This window comes from Somniosus microcephalus, chromosome 17 (assembly GCF_052327205.1).
Source record: "Somniosus microcephalus isolate GS21.2 chromosome 17, FLI_Smic_1.0, whole genome shotgun sequence".
Classification (NCBI taxonomy): domain Eukaryota; kingdom Metazoa; phylum Chordata; class Chondrichthyes; order Squaliformes; family Somniosidae; genus Somniosus; species Somniosus microcephalus.
Genome location: NC_141003.1, coordinates 37,464,764 through 37,485,391, shown reverse-complemented (window position 1 = coordinate 37,485,391; position 20,628 = coordinate 37,464,764). Strand labels below are relative to the sequence as shown.

The following is a 20,628-nucleotide window of genomic DNA, read 5'->3' as shown; positions in this document are numbered from 1 at the left end:
CTCCAGGCTCCCCGAACACCGATCTCCCCCTCCCCCGAGACCCCCGACCTCCAGGCTCCCTGAACACCGATCTCCCCCTCCCCCGAGACCCCCGGCCTCCAGGCTTCCCAAATACCGATCTCCCCCCGCCCCCGAGACCCCCGACCTGTAGGCTCCCCGACCCCCGATCTCCCCCGCCCCCGAGACCCCCGACCTCTAGGCTCCCCGACCCCCGATCTCCCCCCTCCCCCGAGATCCCCGACCTCCAGGCCCCCCGACCCCCGATCTCCCCCCGCCCCCGAGACCCCCGACCTCTAGGCTCCCTGACCCCCGATGTCCCCCCGCCCCCGAGACTCCCGACCTCCAGGCCCCCCGAGCACCGATCTCCCCCCGCCCCCGAGACCCTCAACCTCCAGGCCCCCCGAGCACCGATCTCCCCCCCGCCCCCGAGACCCCCAACCTCCAGGCTCCCCGACCCCCGATCTCCCCTGGAAACTCAGCTGGCCAGCATTAAATTCAACTGGGTGCCAAAACCTGAGGAACGGAGCCTCAATAACATTTTATAATCACAGACCCGTTTCTCTAGGGGGTGTCACTTGGATGCCCCCAAACCCACTGCGGGGTAAACTGGAAGTCAGCGTGTTCGCGGTGGGCTGGGGTCAGATTTCACATATTTGCCGATTTAACCTCCCCCCTTGCCCCCCAGCCCCGACTCTCTCCCGCCCGTCGTGGGGGATGTTAAAATTCCCCTTAGTCAACCTTTGTACTGATCTTTAGCAAGTTCTTTCTTTAATTACTGAGCCTAAATCTAAAGTTCACAATTCTCGAGTATGCTGACCATTATTGAAGAACATAAGGAAGCATGGAATGAGAAAGGATGATGTGCAAACTGTTCTATAATGGATTTTTTCCATTTACTCTCCTAAGGGCAAGTCTGCCTTCTTCAAAGGTGAATCGGGCAAACATCAATATCTTTCTAACACGCTTTGTAAGTGTAAAATACAAACAAATAAGGGCACAGTGGTGCTTGTTGTGATCTCATTTATGCTAGGGACACAAAGAAATATACTTTACATAATAACAGACCTAAATAGCTTTCCCTGAATAGAATTCCCCGAATCCAAACATATAATAAATACAAGCGCAACAAAATAAATTACCAGGAAGACAAGAGGAATATGCAGGGAACATTCCATACATGTAGGACCAAGAATCCACTTACTAAGACTAATTGAATGTCACTGGGGGAATCGGTTTAAAGCAGTTCACAGTGAAAGAAAACCACCCATCTCACAATGCAACAAAAGCAGATCCAGTGAGGGGGACAAAGGCACAGCCCTGACAAGAATGATAAAGTATTTACCGATTCCCCCACCCCCGTGCAATGTAAGAAAAACACTCCTAGACTTCACCAAAGAAAATACCTTGAAACGCCACAAAAGGTATGCAATGAAAACCTAATCAAAATAGAGATAGGCGTTCTAAAGAAAACAAAACAGGCCTAAATCTGGAGTAGCAATATAACTGAAGTACTGTTGAGATAAGATATACTTCATAGCTTCTGTTCTGCCCAGCTGAGTTTCAAGGACATTGGTCTATAAAATAGTTACAGCTTAAGTATGGAATACGTCAAGCAACACCTCGCCCGCCTTAGGCTGGTGACAGGATACTGCTCCTTCCATGAGTGACTTATAAAACTAGTATGAATATTTTACTGCATGGTACTGTACAAAAACCACACTATTCAATATGACGGTAGTTTGCTGTCAACTGCTATATGAAAAAAAATCTTGTTGCAATGGGTCTGCAAAAATGGCTATAAATATGGCACTGCTATCAGAATTCACCTAAATGTGGGGCAGGATAGGAGGAGGGAAGGCCAATTTTATTTGCAATGCTCTATGATAAATTCTGTATCAAACGTTCAGCCAAATGCCCAAATCACTAGACTGACAATTGGCAATATTTTGGCCGATGAAAATTAAAGAATGGACCAAATTAAATGGGGTCTCTTTCATTACCAAAATCTATTTATCATTCAAGAAAGTGCCCTCCAAATGGCACTATCTTTAGTCTGAGTGCATGCTAATCTACGGTGTCAGCAGTAACATATTATATTTTAAGATTGATCTGGATGAGCTTTGGTACCAATTTTATTAAATGATAAAGTAAGCTTCAGTAATTAAAGGAGGACTGCCTTTATGGGAAAAAATGTTGGCAAATCTTTTTCTCATTGGTGAAGGTGAATAACTAAAACAGGTGTGTGTTTTTTCCTAATGATGACCTCATGCACAAGTGATGCGAGAATACATTGCGATGTGATTTACATAATTGGATTAGGTGCTTGTAAGCAAATTAAAAAAAGTTTGTCCATCACTTTTCAGGAAGACAGTGCTCCTTTAAGAGGCAATATTCTGAGATAAAGGTGTAGTAACCAGTATCCAACTCTACTCTGAGCAGATCTGGTTGACTCCAGGCAGTTAGTGAAAGAGTTAACATCCTCTCTCAAGGGACTCACTTGGACGTTTAAGCACACAAGTATAAAACATTTGGTTATTTCAACAAAGTATATAACTTTTGTTTTAATATGTACTTTTAAAATCATTTTAATCAACTAAATCCAGCATTCATTTGACATGGACATACATCATAGGAATAAAAACAGAAAATGCTGGAAATACTCAGCAGGTCAGGCAGCACCTGTGGAGAGAGAAAAGAGAGAAATGTCATCGACCTGAAACGTTAACTCTGTTTCTCTCTCCACAGATGCTGCCTGACCTGCTGAGTGTTTCCAGCATTTTCTGTTTTTATTTCAGATTTCCAGCATCTGCAGTATTTTGCTTTTGTACACCTTAGGGATGTTGGTTTAACGGTTCTTCCACTGGTACACTTACCATTTATGTTAGCCCCCATTTCAGGTTTCTTTTTGAATCTACTCACGTCCTCAATGAGCTTGTCAACTTCCTTATTAAGACCATCAATGACTCTGTTGAGCACATTGGTGTCATTTGGAATAGTCACATTCGGATCGATCTGCATTTTGGTTTTTCTGCACAATGAAGGAGTTGCAAGTATATTTAATACATAATTAGACTGTGTTGTGGTTATATTGCATGATTGATACTTTGCCACCCGATGCCTCACATTAGGGCCACGTGTGCAGTATACTGCTACCAATTTCTTTACAATCTTGCTAAGGCTGCCACCCAAAAGAGGTGGTTTGTTGGCATTGGGACTGGTCACCAGCTGCAGTATAATTTCAATTAATTTATGATCAGAAAATGTTTAATAAACCTGCGCTGGACAGTCGTGTAATCTTCAACCCCTTCCAATGGTGGAAACAGCTTCTCTGCGTCTACCCCATCAAACCCTTTCATAATTTTAAAGACCTCTATTAGGTCACCCCTCTCGGCCTTCTCCTTCCCAGAGAAAGAGCCCCAGCCTGTTCAGCCTTTCCTGATAGTTATAACCTCCCAGTCTGGCATCATCCTTGTAAATCTTTTTTGCACCTTCTTCAGTGCCTCTATATCCGTTTTGTAATATGGAGACCAGAACTGTAGACAATATTCTAAGCGTGGCCTAATCAAGGTTCTATACAAGTTTAACATAACTTTCCTGCTTTCCAATTTTGTTCCACTAGAAATGAACCCCAGTGGTTTGGTTTGCATCTTTATGGCCTTGTTAACTTGCATTGCTACATTTAATGATTTGTGAATGCGTACCCCTAGATCTCTTTGATCCTTTATCCCAATTCGGGTTAAATTTAGGAGTAGTGCAACTTTATTTGAGGCAGAAACCATATTTTATTGAAGTAGAGGATTGTTTTTTGAGAGGGAGAGAGAGATGCCATACTGGGATGGGTTTGTCTGGGGCAGATCTGTTTTGGAGTTGATTGTATTGTGTGGAACTGGCCACCAACATATGTACTCATTATTATTATGATGCAGAGTCGTGCTCTGTAGTTCAGTGTTGTATTTTGACATCAACCTGTAATTAGGTGACTGGTTTTTAAGTGGCAGTTCTACAACAGATCATATATGGTTTCCATGTTGTACCGACACAGAATCTGTTGTATGATCTGTCAAGCAATTGATGTACAAATAAATTGATCAGAAATAGTGTGGAAACAACTGCAGGAGGCAGTCTTGCGCTACTTTGTTTTTCACTAACTGCAATATAACTTTTACTGGTGCAAATCAAAACTTTTAAATTTTAAAACTGAGGTTTATAATGTGCCAAGCTCCTTTACGTTTCAGATGTTAGAAAAGAAATACCTGTAACTGGCCTCATCTCTTTTCTAACATTAAAATTACTTCACTGATATTCAGACTGGTTTAAGTACATATGCACGAAGCTCTGCTTTTCTAGTTAAGGAATAGTGAGCTTAGTGTTATCCCCTCACAGCCCTCTCACAGGTGTTAGTCTGAAACAATGTAACTAAAGCATTACATAAATAAGGTAGAGGTGCTATGTTTCTCTTTACAGTTAATATTTTTATAGTTATACTTTTTCATTTTTGTTCAAAAAATATTTCTCATTGAAGCATCTGTAATTGAAGTGTTTGTTCCTTGGAAGGATAGACTGGGCCTGAAAACTCATGGGCCTTTGATTGCTGTGTAAATACTGTGTTCATCCTGCCTGTAATCGTTGGTGCTGACCCGGTCTAAGTTAGTGGTCTTAGGGGGGGGGGGAGATCTTCTAATTTACATAAACCAGGCCGGCATCGAAGGTGGATCCCCCATCCGGCAGGCTGGTATGTCTGCTTTCACTAGCCCACCGATGTCCCACTAAGCCCGAGACGAGGAAACTCCTGGTCTGGGAGTCCTGTCCCAGGGCTACACCACTGACTGTGTTCGGGGCAGGGGGATGCTCCAGTCCTCAAGGCCTTAGGCAGGCCAGGACTTTCTGTAGTGTATGTACCTTGAAGAAGGAACGATATTCTGCAGCCCCTGTATACTGCAGTACCAGTAGTGACCACCCCTGTATATAAGCCTGTGTAGTAACTTTGTATAGTAGTTCCAGTTTTGTCTCCATTCAGTAAACACCTGTTATAACCAACTTCTGCAGTCCGTGTCTCAATTACACACGGACATTACACTTTCCATATCTGGGTCTCAGCCTAATTTGTTGCCCTTCTGCTGCCTGACACACCAGAAGGATCGTGGATTTTTGACTCTAGTACATGGTATTGCCAAAAAAAATTAAATCCTGATATAAAATAAATGGGAGATTCAGTGTAAACCCACCTACATTAACTGGAGAAATGTATTAACGACAGTCATTTTTCTCCTATAGTTCATATTTCAACTTACTTTTTATTTATTGAAACCCTGTTAAATAGTCTTCACAGCCTGTGGATGTGACAGAAAGATGCATTTACCTTTGCCTACAATTTGAACTGATTAAAATAATTTCCACAAACTAACTGCTGGAGAGCAGGCTTTAATTGTGTGGATTGTCACCACATCATACCATGGCAATAGACAAGGTTCAAACTGGGAAATCAAAAGAAGTGTTGGTTTAAGCGTATGTTATGATTTATATGAAAGATCCCTTTATGTGATGTATCCCAACTAAAAATGATGGCTGGGTCGGAGCTGGTCTACAAATATGCCAGCATGTCACACCGAGGCTTCCATCCCACTTCAATCACTGGAGTAGACAATTATGTTTCTTGCTTCTTGTTAAATTTAAAGCTAAGCCCGACCTGTAGTACATTTAAAATTGCATGTATCAATTATCTTATTGTGAGGGGCAGTAATAAAACCTGATGGTGTAATCAATGAATACTTTATCTGTGCGGTCAACTAAAATGGAGGGAACATTACCTGATCTTTTCAAAATAATCCTTTGTCTTTTTAAATGCGCCAGGGGAAGCAACTGAGCCACTTAGAATTTTGGCAACCTCAGCAATTTTCTTTTCTAGGTTTTCAAACCGTTTGTCAAAGGAAGGCCCGAGATTTTTTCCAGGTGCAGTGTTGGTCTTGTTGGACAGTCTTTCAATTGCTGGGATGAGAGCACAGATCTCTTCATCTAGCAGGTTAAAGCAAGGGTGACACGGTGTGCATTTTGGAAACTCCTTGCAGTAACCCCAGGCACATTTGTTGCAATGCTGTCCCGTTACACCTTCACGGCAGTTACAGACGCCTGTTGTCTTGTCACATGCAGGCCTTTCTGTTCCTCCAAAATTGCAGTTACAGGCTGCCAGGGGAATATTGAAAGAATACGTGTGAAATGCTTACGAATATTGCTTTGTAACAGCATTATACATTGACCATGATAATCAAAATCCACCATTTCGATTGGAGGAAACTGAATGAAAGCCCATAATTGATGCCCATTTATCGTGGACAATTAAAATTGCAAACAAATATGAGAAGAAAAGTCCTTGTTAATGGCCACAATAAACGAAATCACTATGAACAACCATATCAAATCATTCGATTTATATCTTCTGAGGAACATTTCACTATTCTTCATTTCTCATAGCCATTGATCCATCTTGTTTACTCACCAGGATACAACACTGGTTTAAAAAAAATTAAAGTAGAAAAAAAGTGCATTTCTATCCATAAAAGATGCGTATTGAGAGTTGTGATTTAAGGAGCAATACTAGTGAGTGACACCATGTGGAATATGTCAGGAGGCCAGCAGGCTGTAAACATGAGTGGATTACTAGGTCATGTCACCAACGGTGTGTTTTTCTCCACTGTTACTCCATGTTGTATATTCTGTTTATATCACTGGGGATTTTGAAGGAAAACATAGCACCTTTTGTTAAATAAATGTAATAGGGACTATTTTCTTTAAGTGTAAATATGATAGATAGTGATCCTGTTGTGATGCCATGAGATGAGGCTGGAGGAGGTCACAGCTCTGCAAGGCTGTTACATGGGTAACACAGTGAATGTGAAGGGGAGTTACTGGGGTGAAATAACATTTGTAAACTAACTGTGTCCAAAGCATTTTGTCCTACACTTTCATGCCATGTGCTTGCTGGTCTTCCACTGTATTTTAACCAATCACAGATAAATACTCAATGTTCAAATCAAGGGTAATGCATTGATTTCCTCTACGGCGTAGCATGTAAATGCTGGCAGTTTGAGTGGGCGCGGTGCCGCCCTGTGGTGCTCGTACTTCACTTCAGGTTTTTGACACCTAACCTACCGCTCCTTCTAAGTGATTCTCTAGTGGAGGGAGCGACTGTGCTGGCTGGCTGGCTGGCTGTGGGCTTTCACTGAGACCCTGTGGGGATTCGGATGCTGGAGGCCTCTCTGGGCTGTGCATTGCGAAGGGTCTACATTTGAATCAGCTATGTGTGGGACCATGGTGGCTGACTGGTGCTGCTTGGGGTGGGAATGTAAGTTGTGAGGAGGATGCAAGAAGGCTTCAAGGGGATATAAACAGGCTAAGTAAGTGGGCAAGAACATGGCAAATGGAATATAATGGCCCAGAAATTCGGGTCTCCACGATTGGCTCTCCATGGTCTACGTGATCCCAGGGGAGGCATCGAACTAACTGCGCCCCTGGGATACGCAAGCACTGCGCGCTGGCAGTTGGAGGAGGCCCAGGATCGCAATTCCACGGGGGCCCACAGCTCAACGGCCGGCACGCAAGGTAAGTGCAGGTCGGGGGCTTGCACCCACGGAAAGCCCCCAACCCAAATTTCTGGGCCAATATGGAGAAATGTGAAGTTCTCCACTTTGGTAGGAAATATAGAAAGGCAGAGTATTTTTTAAATGGTGAGAGATTGGGAAATGTTGGTGTTCAGAGGGACCTGGTGTCCTTGCACATGAATCACTGAAAGTTAACATGCAGGTATAGCAAGCGATTAGGAAAATAAATGGTATGTTGGCCTTTATTACAAGAGGATTTGAGTATAAGAGTAAAGACGTTTTACTGCAATTATATAGGGCCCTGGTGAGACCACACCTGGAGTACTGTGTACAGCTTTGGTCTCCTTACCTAAGGAAGGATATACTTGCCATAGCGGGAGTGCAACAAAGGTTCACCAGACTGGTTCCTGGGATGGGGGGATTGTCCTATGAGGAGAGATTGAGTAGACTAGGCCTATATTCTCTAGAGTTTAGAAGAATGAGAGGTGATCTCATTGAAACATACAAAATTCTTACAGGGCTTGACAGGGTAGATGCAGGGAGGATGTTTCTCCTGGCTGGGGAGTCTAGAACCAGGGGTCACAGTCTCAGAATAAGGGGTCGGCCATTTAGGGCTGAGATGAGGAGAAATTTCTTCACTCAAAGGGTGGTGAATCTTTGGAATTCTCTACCCCAGAGGGCTGTGGAGGCTCAGTCGTTGAGTATATTCAAGAAAGAGATCGATAGATTTTTGGATATTAAGGGAATCAAGGGATATGGGGATAGTGCAGGAAAGTGGAGATGAGGTAGAAGATCAGCCATGATCTTATTGAGTGATGGAGCAGGCTCGAGGGGCCAATTGGCCGACTCCTGCTCCTATTTCTTATATTCTTAATTTCAGCATCTTCTTCCATGCCTGTGGATGGGCAAACTCCATCCCAAGGTATTTCAGTAATCATGCCATTTTATGTCTGGAGACAGTGGGCCTCATTAACAGCCAGTTTCTCTGCTATTATCAGCAGTCACTTTTATAAAGAAAAGTGCCCAACGAGCAAAACACAAGTGGACAGATACAAATGAACGAATGTTAAAGTTAGTCCGAATAATGCTTTGGTTTTTCAAAGATATCAAGATGGTGACACTCTCTTTAATGCAGCTGTGGGAATATGTGGAGCACACTCAATAGGTGTTGCTAGTTGGGACACATTGGCTGTCTGCCCCTTAAGTGTTAGTTACCCTAACCCTAACCTGTCAGACAAATAAAACTTGGGAAATTGGTGGCAAAACATGCATGGGTATTAGGTTCTGCTAAAATACAACCTGTAATTTTTATATAATTTTTTTGTTCAAAAAATGTCCTGAATCTTTGGCACCTCTCTAAACTATTAGAATTACCTGTGAATATGTATTGCGATAGAAAGAGATACTCACGGATACACTGCACCCTTGGATCTCCATAATAATTATCCTGACATTCAGAACATCTTTTTCCCCCATAGCCATCCTTGCACTGACATTGTCCAGTAAACTGAAAATGTGCAATTAAACACTAGTTTAGAATGAAATGTAAAACACAGGTTCTTACATTGCCAGATAAATGAGTGTTATAGCTTGTGTGGTGATACTAAATTGAATAAAATTGTTCCACCACTTATAAATGGCAATGGCTCCCTCTGCTGGACTGAATTCTCATGCACAACACTTTCCTTTTGCTTCAATAATTGCTGTCAGCCTATGATTTGTTCAATGTTAGCATTTTTACACTTTAAATGGAGTTGTATCTTTGACTAAGTATGCTAATTTCCTTCTTGCCTCGTCACACTGGGTGCTGGCGGAGTTCTGAGGGTCACAATAACAAGGCTCGCACCCTCTTCTACTGGGCAGGTTCCAGAAATCCGGAGCACATTTCTCACAGTTGCTCCCAACCACATAAGGTAAGCACGGGCACTGACCAGTCGCTTGATCACACATACATAAACTGTCGGGTACACAGTGCCCCCTGTCGACTCCAATGCCATTGCAAGTACATTCTGAAACATAATTTAACATCAGAGTAGATTAACCTGTAAAGAAAGAACTTGCATTTATACAGAGAGGAAAGAAAGGACAGAGGTCCACATCTGTGGTGGCTTTCACCTCCTTCGGATGTCCTGCATCCCATGAATTACTTTTGTCATATAGTCACTGTCATTATGTAGCTAACTGAAGTGATAACTTATTTATTTCAAATGGGTTAATAGCACTGTCAATATAGCCAATAGAAGAATGCTATACATGCCAAGTGTTTTCTTCTGATTTCTAGGCTTAAATATCACACTATCCCGCGTTGGTAACGCATCACATGCTTCAGGACAATTGAAGCCTTTCATATCTTTTTTCCTCAGATCTATGAAAGCAGACATATTTTTAAACTTAGTAATGTAACTATTATCAATAATGGAATAAATGAGAACAAAGTGTGGATGGTATTTAGTATACACGTCAAAGAAAATGGGAAAACTCAGTGATTGTATTTGTTCCTTTTTGTGGACGTGCTAACTCATCATTAAAGACATCGGGGGAGGGGGTTGTTAAGTCTGTGTGTTATAGTGATAATTACTACACAGACTACAAGAGTAAATTCAACAGGTCTTTACTGGTTGGAGGTAGGGACTATACTGAATACAATATTACTACACAGTGCTTATATACCGGTGTGGTCACCACCGGTATTACGTATACAGCAGCCAGAGAAAGTAGTACATCTCTTAAGGTGGAACAGGCTTAAGTTCTCTTAAGGTGGAACAGGTTACATACACCACAGGGGTGAAATTTGATGAGGCCCGAAATGGACGGGGGCACCGCGGGGCGAGATTTGCTCGCATCCGTTTCGAAAGCGCAGGCAGCACGTTAATTTGGTGCTGTCTGCAAATTTGAATGATTTTAGCGCACAGCCCAGTGACGAACACGCTGCTTCAGGCTGTGCGCTTAACAGGAGGCCCAATGTCGCGTCACTGTAACAACGCTACATTTTCTTAAAGCAAGACTGTCAGTTTTGAATGGGTCTCGAGCACTTAAAGGTAAACTGCTTTCTGCACTTAAAAAAAATGGTAAAAGTGCTTCAGCACTAACAAGTGGCTCAACAGGCCAGGGAAGGGGCACCAAGGGTCTTGCACACTGCACTCCAGCTTTCTGCAAGGGGTCAACACTGGAAGAGAGATCTTCTACCCACAGGGCCCAGGAGGCCCTCCAGAAAGAATGATGTGGGACCAGATCACTGAGGCCGTCACTGCCAGCAGTGTCGCCTCCACCACCTGACTCCAGTGACTCAAGAAGCTTCATGATCTCAGACGAGTGATCAAAATCAGTGAATTCATCTTCAAAAGCCATCCCCTACCAACTGCACCACTAGCCTCACACACTGCTCAATGCACAACCCTCCCCCCAGTCACTCACCTACCAACAATCCCTACCAAACACAAGGCACAGCTCACATTCCGAGCTTCACCTCACCCCCTTGGAGGAGACGGTGCTGGCCATTCTTGGCAGGAACATGGCTGAGCTCTTGGCCAGCGGCAGGTCTGAAAGAATATAAGATACTGGTATCCTTATACGTTATCCTCCTTCTCAAATCCCACTTCCCCTTCTGATTTACAAGCTGCGCATGGTGTAAGCATGCAACTCTTGTTTTCCTGCCCTCCCCTCACCACAACCCTATCCTTGTGCCTTCCTCATTTCAGACACCCAAGAAATCCAGCCTGCCCAGCCAGTGGTTTAACAAGAAGAGGGAGAGGAGAGTGAAGAAGAAGAAGAAGAAACACAGTCATTCAATTTCACACTTCCCAGGCACCAGCTCCTCAAGGTCATCCTGCAAGGCCATCTGCAGTGTCCCCCACTGAAAGTCAGCAGCCTTCCACCAGCCATGCTGCAGCCACTGGGGTAGCACTGCGTGACATCACTAGGATAGGCAAAGGCAGACGCAAGACAGTCACTAAGGGAATACACAAGGGTGATTAGTTGATTTCTTGATGTCATATTGAATGCATATATGGATAAAGTTGGATTGGAAAGTTTGCTTTGTGGTGGCTTTTATTTCAGCATTGTGGCCAAGAGGAAGTGGTGATGGTCAGTAACAGAGGGAAGTTAAGGTGTGGGACAAATGTTGAAAGGGGAATTGGGGTTGTATTGGCTGGTACCGCAAGTGGATGGTTCGATCCCGGATATCCCGGCCAGAAAGGGGCTATCTGGGTTTCCTTCCTCCTCCTCTACTTCTTCCTCCTCCCTCTGTGAGCAGCTTATCCCCTTTGCTGCCTCTGCTTCATCTCCATGTGATATTGCAGCCTAAGGGGGACTGCAACTAGAACCCCCAGGACCGTGAGCAAGTGGTGTTCTCAGAGGCCTTCTTTTAACATCCAAAGCCATGCAAGCATCCAGCAGCACTCCCTGCATACTTTAACAACTTTTATTGTATTGCACCAAGCCACTACTTCAATAAAAATGTAAAAGAAACCCACTAAAAGCTGAAATCGAAACTTAACTGAAAGATGTTTGTGTCCCATTAAGAAGCGCTGACAGCATCTCTGTACATCTGCTGCACGCACGTTCTTCTGTGCGTTGTTAGGAGAGGGCGGTATGGAGAACGGTGACATCCAAAATCACAGTCGTGTGTGAATTTAGGCATTGCACGTCACAATCTGCATATTTACATGGGAGAGGCGAGCGCAGGCAACAGCAGTGCTGCTGGCCTCTCCAAAATGGCGGCCGTCGTGTTCTGCACCGGAAGCGGGCAGAAGCGAGGCGGCCGCCATTTTTAAAACAAAACCGGCCTTGACAGCTGGCGCTACAACCTCGAATTTCACGGCCATCAACTTATAGCTCTACAACGTTTAACTGCAAAACAGAGGTTAAAATCTCATAGCAGTCCAGTAGGTCGATGCTACCAAAACATTACATGGGCAATGAAATTCCAAATGTTGGAAATCCAATTGGCTATAATGTAGTTCATTACGGTGATGGTGAAGATTTTCTCAGATTTCCATGCACTGAAGAACCTCCTGAGTTGGGTCACGTTTCACCAAGTGAATATTGCAATTGGCTTGAGAAGTAGGTCAAAGGCAGCACAAGGACTGAACAAATAATTTGGGCTAGATTTGTGGCAGGTTCCCAGTTTTATGATTTGGTACCTTAACAGGTTAACATTGAAAAAAAACTAATCTGTCCTGCTTCTAACCCAGAAATGATACATTTCTGCATGTTAGAACTCATATACTCTCACTGGGCGAGTTCTGTCAGCCTACAGTGGCTGTTTGTTGTTAGTTACACAGTCAACATTCATTCCAAAGCACAGGTTGCTAAGTTACTAGTGAAATTCTACCCTGAAGCTGCCTTTAGGATGAATTGGGCTATAACTTGAGCGCATATATAATCTAGCTGAACTGATTTAACCTCCTCAGAATCTTACGTCTGCAATCCTTGTTCACCGCGGATCCATGGTACCCCGGCTTGCAGAACTGGCAGTTTGGTCCATAGGTATCATACAGGCATTTCAAACACTGCCCCGTCTGATGGTCGCAAGACTCTGGATCTCTCACGTCTATGTTATTGTTACAGCTGCAAAGCAAACAGCGATCTCCAATCCCTGTGCCGTAGAACCCAGGGGAACATTTCTCACAGTGGATTCCTGAACAGAAACACACAACAATCTTAATACAACTCCAGTTCTACATTTGAACCAATCTAATGGAATATGGTGACATTTGTCACTTGGTGATATTTCGAGGTGTCAAATGAATCACAGAATAAATACATTGTTCCAAATTTATCAGTCTATGAAAATTAATATAAAAACAGAAAATGCTGGCGATACTCAGCAGGTCAGGCAGCATCTGTGAAGAGAGAAACAGAGTTAACGTTTCTGGTCGATGACCTTTCGGCAGATGAAGGGTCATCGAACTGAAATGTTAACTTTGTTTCTCTCTTCACAGATGCTGCCTGATCTGCTGAATATCTGCAGCATTTTCTGTTTTTATTTCAGATTTCCAACATCTGCAGTATTTTCTTTTTGTATGAAAATTAATAAGTTAGTTATCAGTTCTTATCTACCCCAGACAGATGGGACAAAAAACATTTCCTTTCTTTTAAGGATTTAAGTCAATTTAACGTTTGGGTGAATTTTACCCAGCCACCTTTTGTTTTATTTTTGAGGGGATTTATCTCCCAATGAAGGCCATGCAGCATGCAGCTTGTCTTTGGGCATCGACGATGTCGTCTCTGGACAGTGACTGGGAGACACACCGTAGCAACCTGAGACTGGTGGCTTTTTCCGATTTTTCCATCCCCTGCAGAGCGATGCCACAACTGGTGCCCAGCACCTCCTTGCTTTGTGTATTCAGATTGGAAACTGCAAAGAGTGCACAAATCAGGCTTGCATACTCCCCCCGCCCCCCTCCATGGCACTATCTGCTCCTGGGCTCACAGGACCCACGCTTGATGGGAATGCAGGTTGGAAGTGGGACGGCAACACTGTAGTGCCAATTATCCGACCCATACTCTGGTTAAGTGTGGCATTGTGAATTTACCCCTTTCTCACGGTGCTCTGGCACACAGTGTCACCGTGTTACTCCTGCTTCACCACAAGATATCCATAATCCCCTTGGATGTAATTTGGTGACACCTTTCAATCCAAATAAAAGTCAGGTTCAAATTTCCAGAGAGTACTGATTTCAGAAAAAGTAAAAATAAAACACTCATAATTTTAAACTAATATGTCCTAATATCTTAGTCTCTCAGCTGTAATAATCACAGAAAACTCAAATAGCAGACTTTGAAGACATTACCTCAGTAACAGAGTATGGCTTATTTTGCCAACATAGTTGCAGCAAATCTATATTATATCATCTTAATGATAAGCCACACTATGAACTGGGCCATTTCCTCACTCCCTTCTCACCACAGCTATTCACACCAATGTGAATCTCAGTCACGTGGAAGGCAGATACAGGTATCAAGGTCTAACTTTACTTCTTGTGTTAATGCAGTCTCTTTCTTAACTAACGGAAGATACACTTGCTGGGCATAAATAATGTGGTACCCTGTATCCAGATTTTTCTTAAATGCTGAAACACCGCAACAAGACATCCCATCTCAAAAAACAGTTGAGAACTGACAAAACTCATTGCATATGTACCAGGTGGGCCTGACTGCAGAATCAGTGATGAATTACGTGTAAGGTAAGTATCTTGCAGAAGCTACCCAATAGTACATTTGGTAAGCTCACTATGTAGCTGAGCCAGTTAGACCAGAAGGCCCTGTTTCAATGAGCAGATCTCACCCGAAATGTTGGTAGGGGTGCTACACTTGGCCTCAGTGCCTTGCGATAGGGAGACTAGTATCAGCCAGGATTCCTGTTCTTGATCATTAATCAATGATCCTTGCTGGAAAGTGCACATGAGGACATTCAGTCCAGCTTGATCGTGGCCAAAAAGCTTAAAGGTTACATGTGAATAATGCCACTTGGATAAGTTTTAGAGAGTGATGAGCACCTGTGGAACCCAGAGTGGGTCAGCGTATTCAGGAGAGGAAAAAATGCATCTCATAAGTCACCTAGAAGATGGCTTTTAAAGCAGTTAAACTATTTTGCCATATTGTCAGCTTCTGTTAGGTAGAACACACTGAGGAATCTTCACACCTGTATGGCCTTCAAGGCAATTGCAAACCAGTTGTACAGTTCTAGGGTCTTCATAACAAGAATGAGCAAAATAGCGTCCACTGTTTGGAATGTCAGGGCACTGACATGGCCGACAAGGTTCATTTAAAGTTGGGTTCCCAAAATAGCCTTCACTACACCTGCAAAGACAAAAGTACAGGTTCAAATCACAAATCCCTAAAGGTGGGTGATTAGCAATATTTGAAAACATCTACTATAGTTATTATAATAGCAAAATACTGCAGATGCTGGAAATCTGAAATAACAACAGAAAACGCTGGAAAAACTCAGCAGGCCAGGCAGTATCCATGGAGAGAGAAACAGAGTTAACGTTTCAGGTCTGAGACCCTTTATCAGAACTGGAAAAAGCTGGATATGTAACAGATATTAAGCAGTTGCAGAGACAGTGGGGGGGGGGGGGAAAGGAATTGAAAGAATATACTGTGTTTATGTAAGAGGCAGGAAAGATAAAATGTTGCAAATGGGAATGGCAAAATCATACAGCATGAAAAATGAGGGCAGGGGTTATAGTTTGAAATTGTTGAACTCAATGTTGAGGCCAGAAGGCTGTAAAGTGCCTAATCAAAAGATGAGGTGCTGTTCCTCGAGCTTACGTTGAGCTACATTGGAACAATGTACAGGAAACTTTGTGCTATCCGGAGGTGAGCTATCCGGCAATCTGGAGCCACCGGCAAAAATCAGCAGCCGTTTTTTATTCTTTTTGTTTGTTTTTTTTTGCTTTGTTTGAACAGTCAAGCTGTGCAAGGTCTGTAGCTATAGCAACAGCTTCAGCTGTTGCTATAGCTACAGAGCTTGCAGCCACACCGAGTTTGGAACTGTTCAAACAACAGCAAAAAACAAACAAAAGAGATAAAATCCCGAGCTCTCAACATTAACTCTGGAGAGTACGGCAGTTTTGAGGCAACGGCAGCAGCTCGGTCCCGTGGGTGCCGGATAGCACAAAGTTTCCTGTAATAGGCCGAGGACAGAGAGATCAGAGTGGGAGTGAAGCGGTGAATTAATGTGACAGGCGACCAGAAGCTCAGGATCACCCTTATGGACTGAACGGAGGTGTTCCACAAAGCGGTCGCCCAATCTGCATTTGGTCTCCCCAATGTAGAGGAGACCACATCGTGAGCAGCGAATACAGTATACTAAATTGCAAGAAGTACAAGTAAATCGCTGTTTCACCTGGAAGGGGTGTTTGGGGCCCTGGACAGTGGGAAGGGAGGAGGTAAAAGGGCATGTGTTGCATCTCCTACACTTGCACGGGAAGGTGCCAGGCGAAGGGGAAGGGCTGTTAGGGGTGATTGAGGAGTGGACTAGAGTGTCATGGAGGGAGCAGTCCCTTCAGAATGCTGAAAGGGGAGGTGAGGGGAAGATGCGTTTGGTGGTGGGATCACGTTGGAGGTGGCGGAAATGGCGGATGATGATCTGTTGAATGTGGAGGCTGGTGGGGTGAAAGGTGAGGACAAGGGGAACTCTATCGTGGTTCTGGGAGGGAGGGGAAGGGGTGAGAGCAGAAGTGCGGGAAATGGAATGGACACGGTCAAGGGCCGTGTCAACCACAGTAGAGGGGAATCCTCGGTTGAGGAAAAAGGAAGACATATCGGAAGCATTTTATCTTTTCTGCCTCTTACAAAAGCACAGTATATTCCTTCAATTCCTTCCTCCCCTCACACGCACCCCTCCCCCCTGTCTCTGCACCTGCTTAATATCTGTTACATCTCCAGCTTTTTCCAGTTCTGATGAAGGGTCCCAGACCTGAAACATTAACTCTGTTTCTCTCTCCACAGATGCTGCCTGGCCCGCTGAGTTTTTCCAGCATTTTCTGTTTTCTGTTGTTACTATTGTAAAGTCCGCGCCTCAATAATACACGGACTTCAGGAGAACAGTTTAACAGGTACTTTACTGAGCAAGAGGCAGCTTGAAACTGAAACTACAGAAGCCTGCTAGGGCCTTTTATACAGGGGTGGTCACTGCCGGTACTGCAGTCTAAGACCAGTTATTCCCTTAAAGGTACATACACAACAATTCCTCCCCTTTTAGATAAACAGTACATAACGTTCATTTAACAACTAAATAATAACTAATTACAATTACAATTTTCTCAGTAATATATACATCAACTGAAATAGTCATTTATAAGTTCAGTCTTTGAGGAGGCTTCCTGAGCCGGACTGGATAGCGCCTTTCTCGAGTATCCTGTTCTGGCGGTGGAGTCAATTCTGGCTCATTGTCATTGGTTGGTTCATCAGCTTCCAATACCCCTGCTTCTGAGGTAGATGCAATCTGTACTTTGGGCTCATTACCAGGTGCACATGCTTGTGGTACAGGTTTGGCTTGTTCCTGTGACTCTAGAATCTGGTCAGCATGGCGTCTCACGATGCTCTCTCCAACGTCCACTGTGTACATTAGTGGTCCCTGTTGTGTGCATATCGTGCCTGGCTGCCATTTTTCTGTTCGGTAGTCGCGGGCCAAGACTGGTTGCCCTATCTTGAAGCTCCTGGTTGGCTTCTCATTTATGTGCTGGAACTGCTTATCCTCAACATCTCGTCTTATGTTTGGTTTGAGCAAATCCAAGCGACATCTTAGTCTCCGGTTGAAAAACAGTACGGCTGGAGTTTGGTTGGTTACTGCATGTTACTGCAGGAAGTTATCCACCTTGTGTTGCAGTGGTATGTCGTCATTATACATTGCCTTTATGGCCTTTTTAAAGGTCTGAACAAACCTCTCAGCCAATCCATTTGTGGCTGGATGATATGGGGCAGATGTGTAATGTTTCACCCCATTATTCTTCAGGAACCTCCGGAAATCCTCAGACACAAACTGTGGGCCATTGTCGGAACAGATCTGTTCTGGCAACCCATTCCTGGTGAAGATGGTCCTTAGGACTGCAATAGTTTTCTCCGTGGTGGTGGAGGACATTTTAATGACCTCTGGCCATTTCGAATGGGCGTCCACAGCGATTAGAAACATTGAGTCCATAAATGGACCAGCGAAATCAATGTGTACCCGTTGCCATGGAGATGAGGGCCACTCCCATGGGTGTAGCGGGGCCTGTGGTGGAGCGTTTTGGACCTTCTGGCATCCTGTGCATCTCTTGGTCATATCCTCGATTTCTTTATCGATTCCCGGCCACCACACAAACGCCCTGGCTAGGCTCTTCATTTTTACCCCTCCCAGATGACCCTCGTGAAGCTCATTGAGTACTCTATCTCTCAACTTGGGTGGAATTACCACTCGGGATCCACACATCAAGGTTCCCCGGCACACTGACAGCTGTTCCCTCCTTGGCGAGAATGCTGGCAACAGTGAGTCGCCATATGCTGGCCATCCCTTCACCGTCAAATCATAGACCCGAGAGAGTGTCGGGTCATTTTGGGTTTCCTTCTCAATACTTGCGTTTGTAACAGGCAAACATTCGACTATGGTCGCATGGAATATCTCCACCGGGTCCACTGCAGGTGCTTCTTCCGCCGTAGGCAACGGTAGGCGCGACAGCCCATCAGTGTTTCCATGTTGTTTCGTACCTTTGTACTCTATGTCATACTGATGTGCCCCTAGAAAAAGTGACCATCTTTGCAGCCGTTGCGCCGTCATCACCGGAACGCCCTTCTTTGGGTTAAAAATTGAGACCAGGGGTTGATGATCAGTCAGTAGGGTGAATTTCTGCCCGTGCAGAGATAGTGATTGAACTTCTTCACCCCCCACACCAGGCTGAGGGCCTCCCTGTCAATCTGGGCGTAGTTACACTCGGCTGAGGTTAGCGAATGCGATGCAAAGGCTATTGGCCTCTCTGAACCGTCACGGAATTTGTGTGACAGCACCGCTCCAATGCCGTAAGGTGACGCATCACATGCCAACTGAATCGGTAGTGTTGGGTTGTAGTGGGCCAATACCTCTTTTGAAGTGATTTGGCATTTACATTCCTGAAAGGCACGCTTACACTCATCACTCCATTTCCATGTTACACCAGTTTGAAGGAGGGCGTTCAGTGGGTGCAGAATTGTAGATAAATTCGGCAAGAACTTATGGTAGTAGTTCACCAACCCGAGGAACGACCTCAGTTGCGACACATTTTTTGGTGCTGGAGCCTTGACTACAGCCTCAATCTTGTCCGGCGACTTATGCAACCCTTCCTCATCAATCATGTGGCCACAATACGAGGTTTGTCTCCTGAAGAACTCGCATTTGGGACGGTTGGCTCGTAGCCCATATTCCTGCAATCTCGTGAGCACCTGTTCCAGGTTGGCAAGGTGTTCATTGTCATTTTCGCCCGTAACCAGGATGTCGTCCAAATAACACTGGGTCCCCGGGATCCATTGCAGGACTTGTTCCATTGCCCTCTGCCACATAGCCGGGGCTGATGCTACCCCAAATACCAGTCGATTATACTGGTAAAGGCCTTTGTGAGTGTTTATCATGAGGTATTTCCTAGATGCTTCTTCCACCTCCATTTGTAGATATGTTTGAGCCAGGTCAATCTTTGTAAAACGTTTCCCTCCAGATAGTGAGGCGAAAATATCTTATTTCTGTGGAAGCGGATACTGTAATGTGTGCAGGACTGGGTTAACAGTCACCTTGAAGTTCCCACAGATGCGAACCTTCCTTGGCTCCCCAGGCGTGCTGCTCAATGATTTCTTCATTACAGGAACGATGGGTGTGGCCCACTCGCTCCAGTCCACCTTAGACAGCACCCCCGAACGCTCCAGACTCTCCAGTTCAGCTTCCACAGCTGGGCGTATCGCGTATGGCACCGGTCTGGCCTTGAAAAATTTTGGGGTTGTGTTATCCTCAATCTTTATGGTTACCTTTACTCCTTTTAGAGTCCCAAGTCCTTGTTGGAACACCTCTTCCTCGTCAGATAGAATTTGTGACAGACGTCCAGGTGCGACGTCATCATCTTTTTTGTCAGTCACAGTTAGTGCCAGAATGGAATGCCAATCCAATTGTAGTCTTCGGATCCATTCACATCCCAATAATGGTGGTCCTCCATCTCGTAGTATATACATGTATAGTTTCTGTGTTTCCTTTCCGTTATATTCAACTGGCACCCTTATTTTTCCTCTGGGGTAGACCTTTTGCCCCGTGTATGTCTTCAATACAATGGACGTGTCCTTTAAGGGTATGTGTGAGAATAGCCGCTCATAGTCTCGTCGATTCATGACAGTTAGGGCTGATCCTGTGTCCAATTCCATCTTCACTGGGGACCCTGCTATCATGAGGGTGACCCAAATGGTTCGGTGATCTTCTTTTGCGATCACGTTGTGTAACTTTAAACAACTTAGTCGCCTGCTCCCGGAGTCCTTATCACTCTCCTGATCTTCTGAACTACTATCTGTCAGTTTCTTTACTTTCCTGTACTGT

The 20,628-nt window shown here is 44.4% G+C and overlaps 1 protein-coding gene across 1 annotated transcript in view; it reads right to left on the bottom strand.

The window, feature by feature from the left end:
- Positions 1–20,628, bottom strand: part of lamb4 (laminin, beta 4) — a 123,002-nt gene that overhangs the window by 30,266 nt on the left and 72,108 nt on the right. The window contains exons 21-26 of the mRNA XM_086010937.1: positions 15,241–15,398; positions 13,015–13,233; positions 9,387–9,604; positions 9,006–9,102; positions 5,808–6,180; positions 2,874–3,028 (exon numbers count right to left, since the gene is read on the bottom strand). Of these exons, the coding sequence (XP_085867063.1) occupies positions 2,874–3,028; positions 5,808–6,180; positions 9,006–9,102; positions 9,387–9,604; positions 13,015–13,233; positions 15,241–15,398 (1,220 nt within the window). The remainder of the gene's footprint in view (positions 1–2,873; positions 3,029–5,807; positions 6,181–9,005; positions 9,103–9,386; positions 9,605–13,014; positions 13,234–15,240; positions 15,399–20,628) is intronic.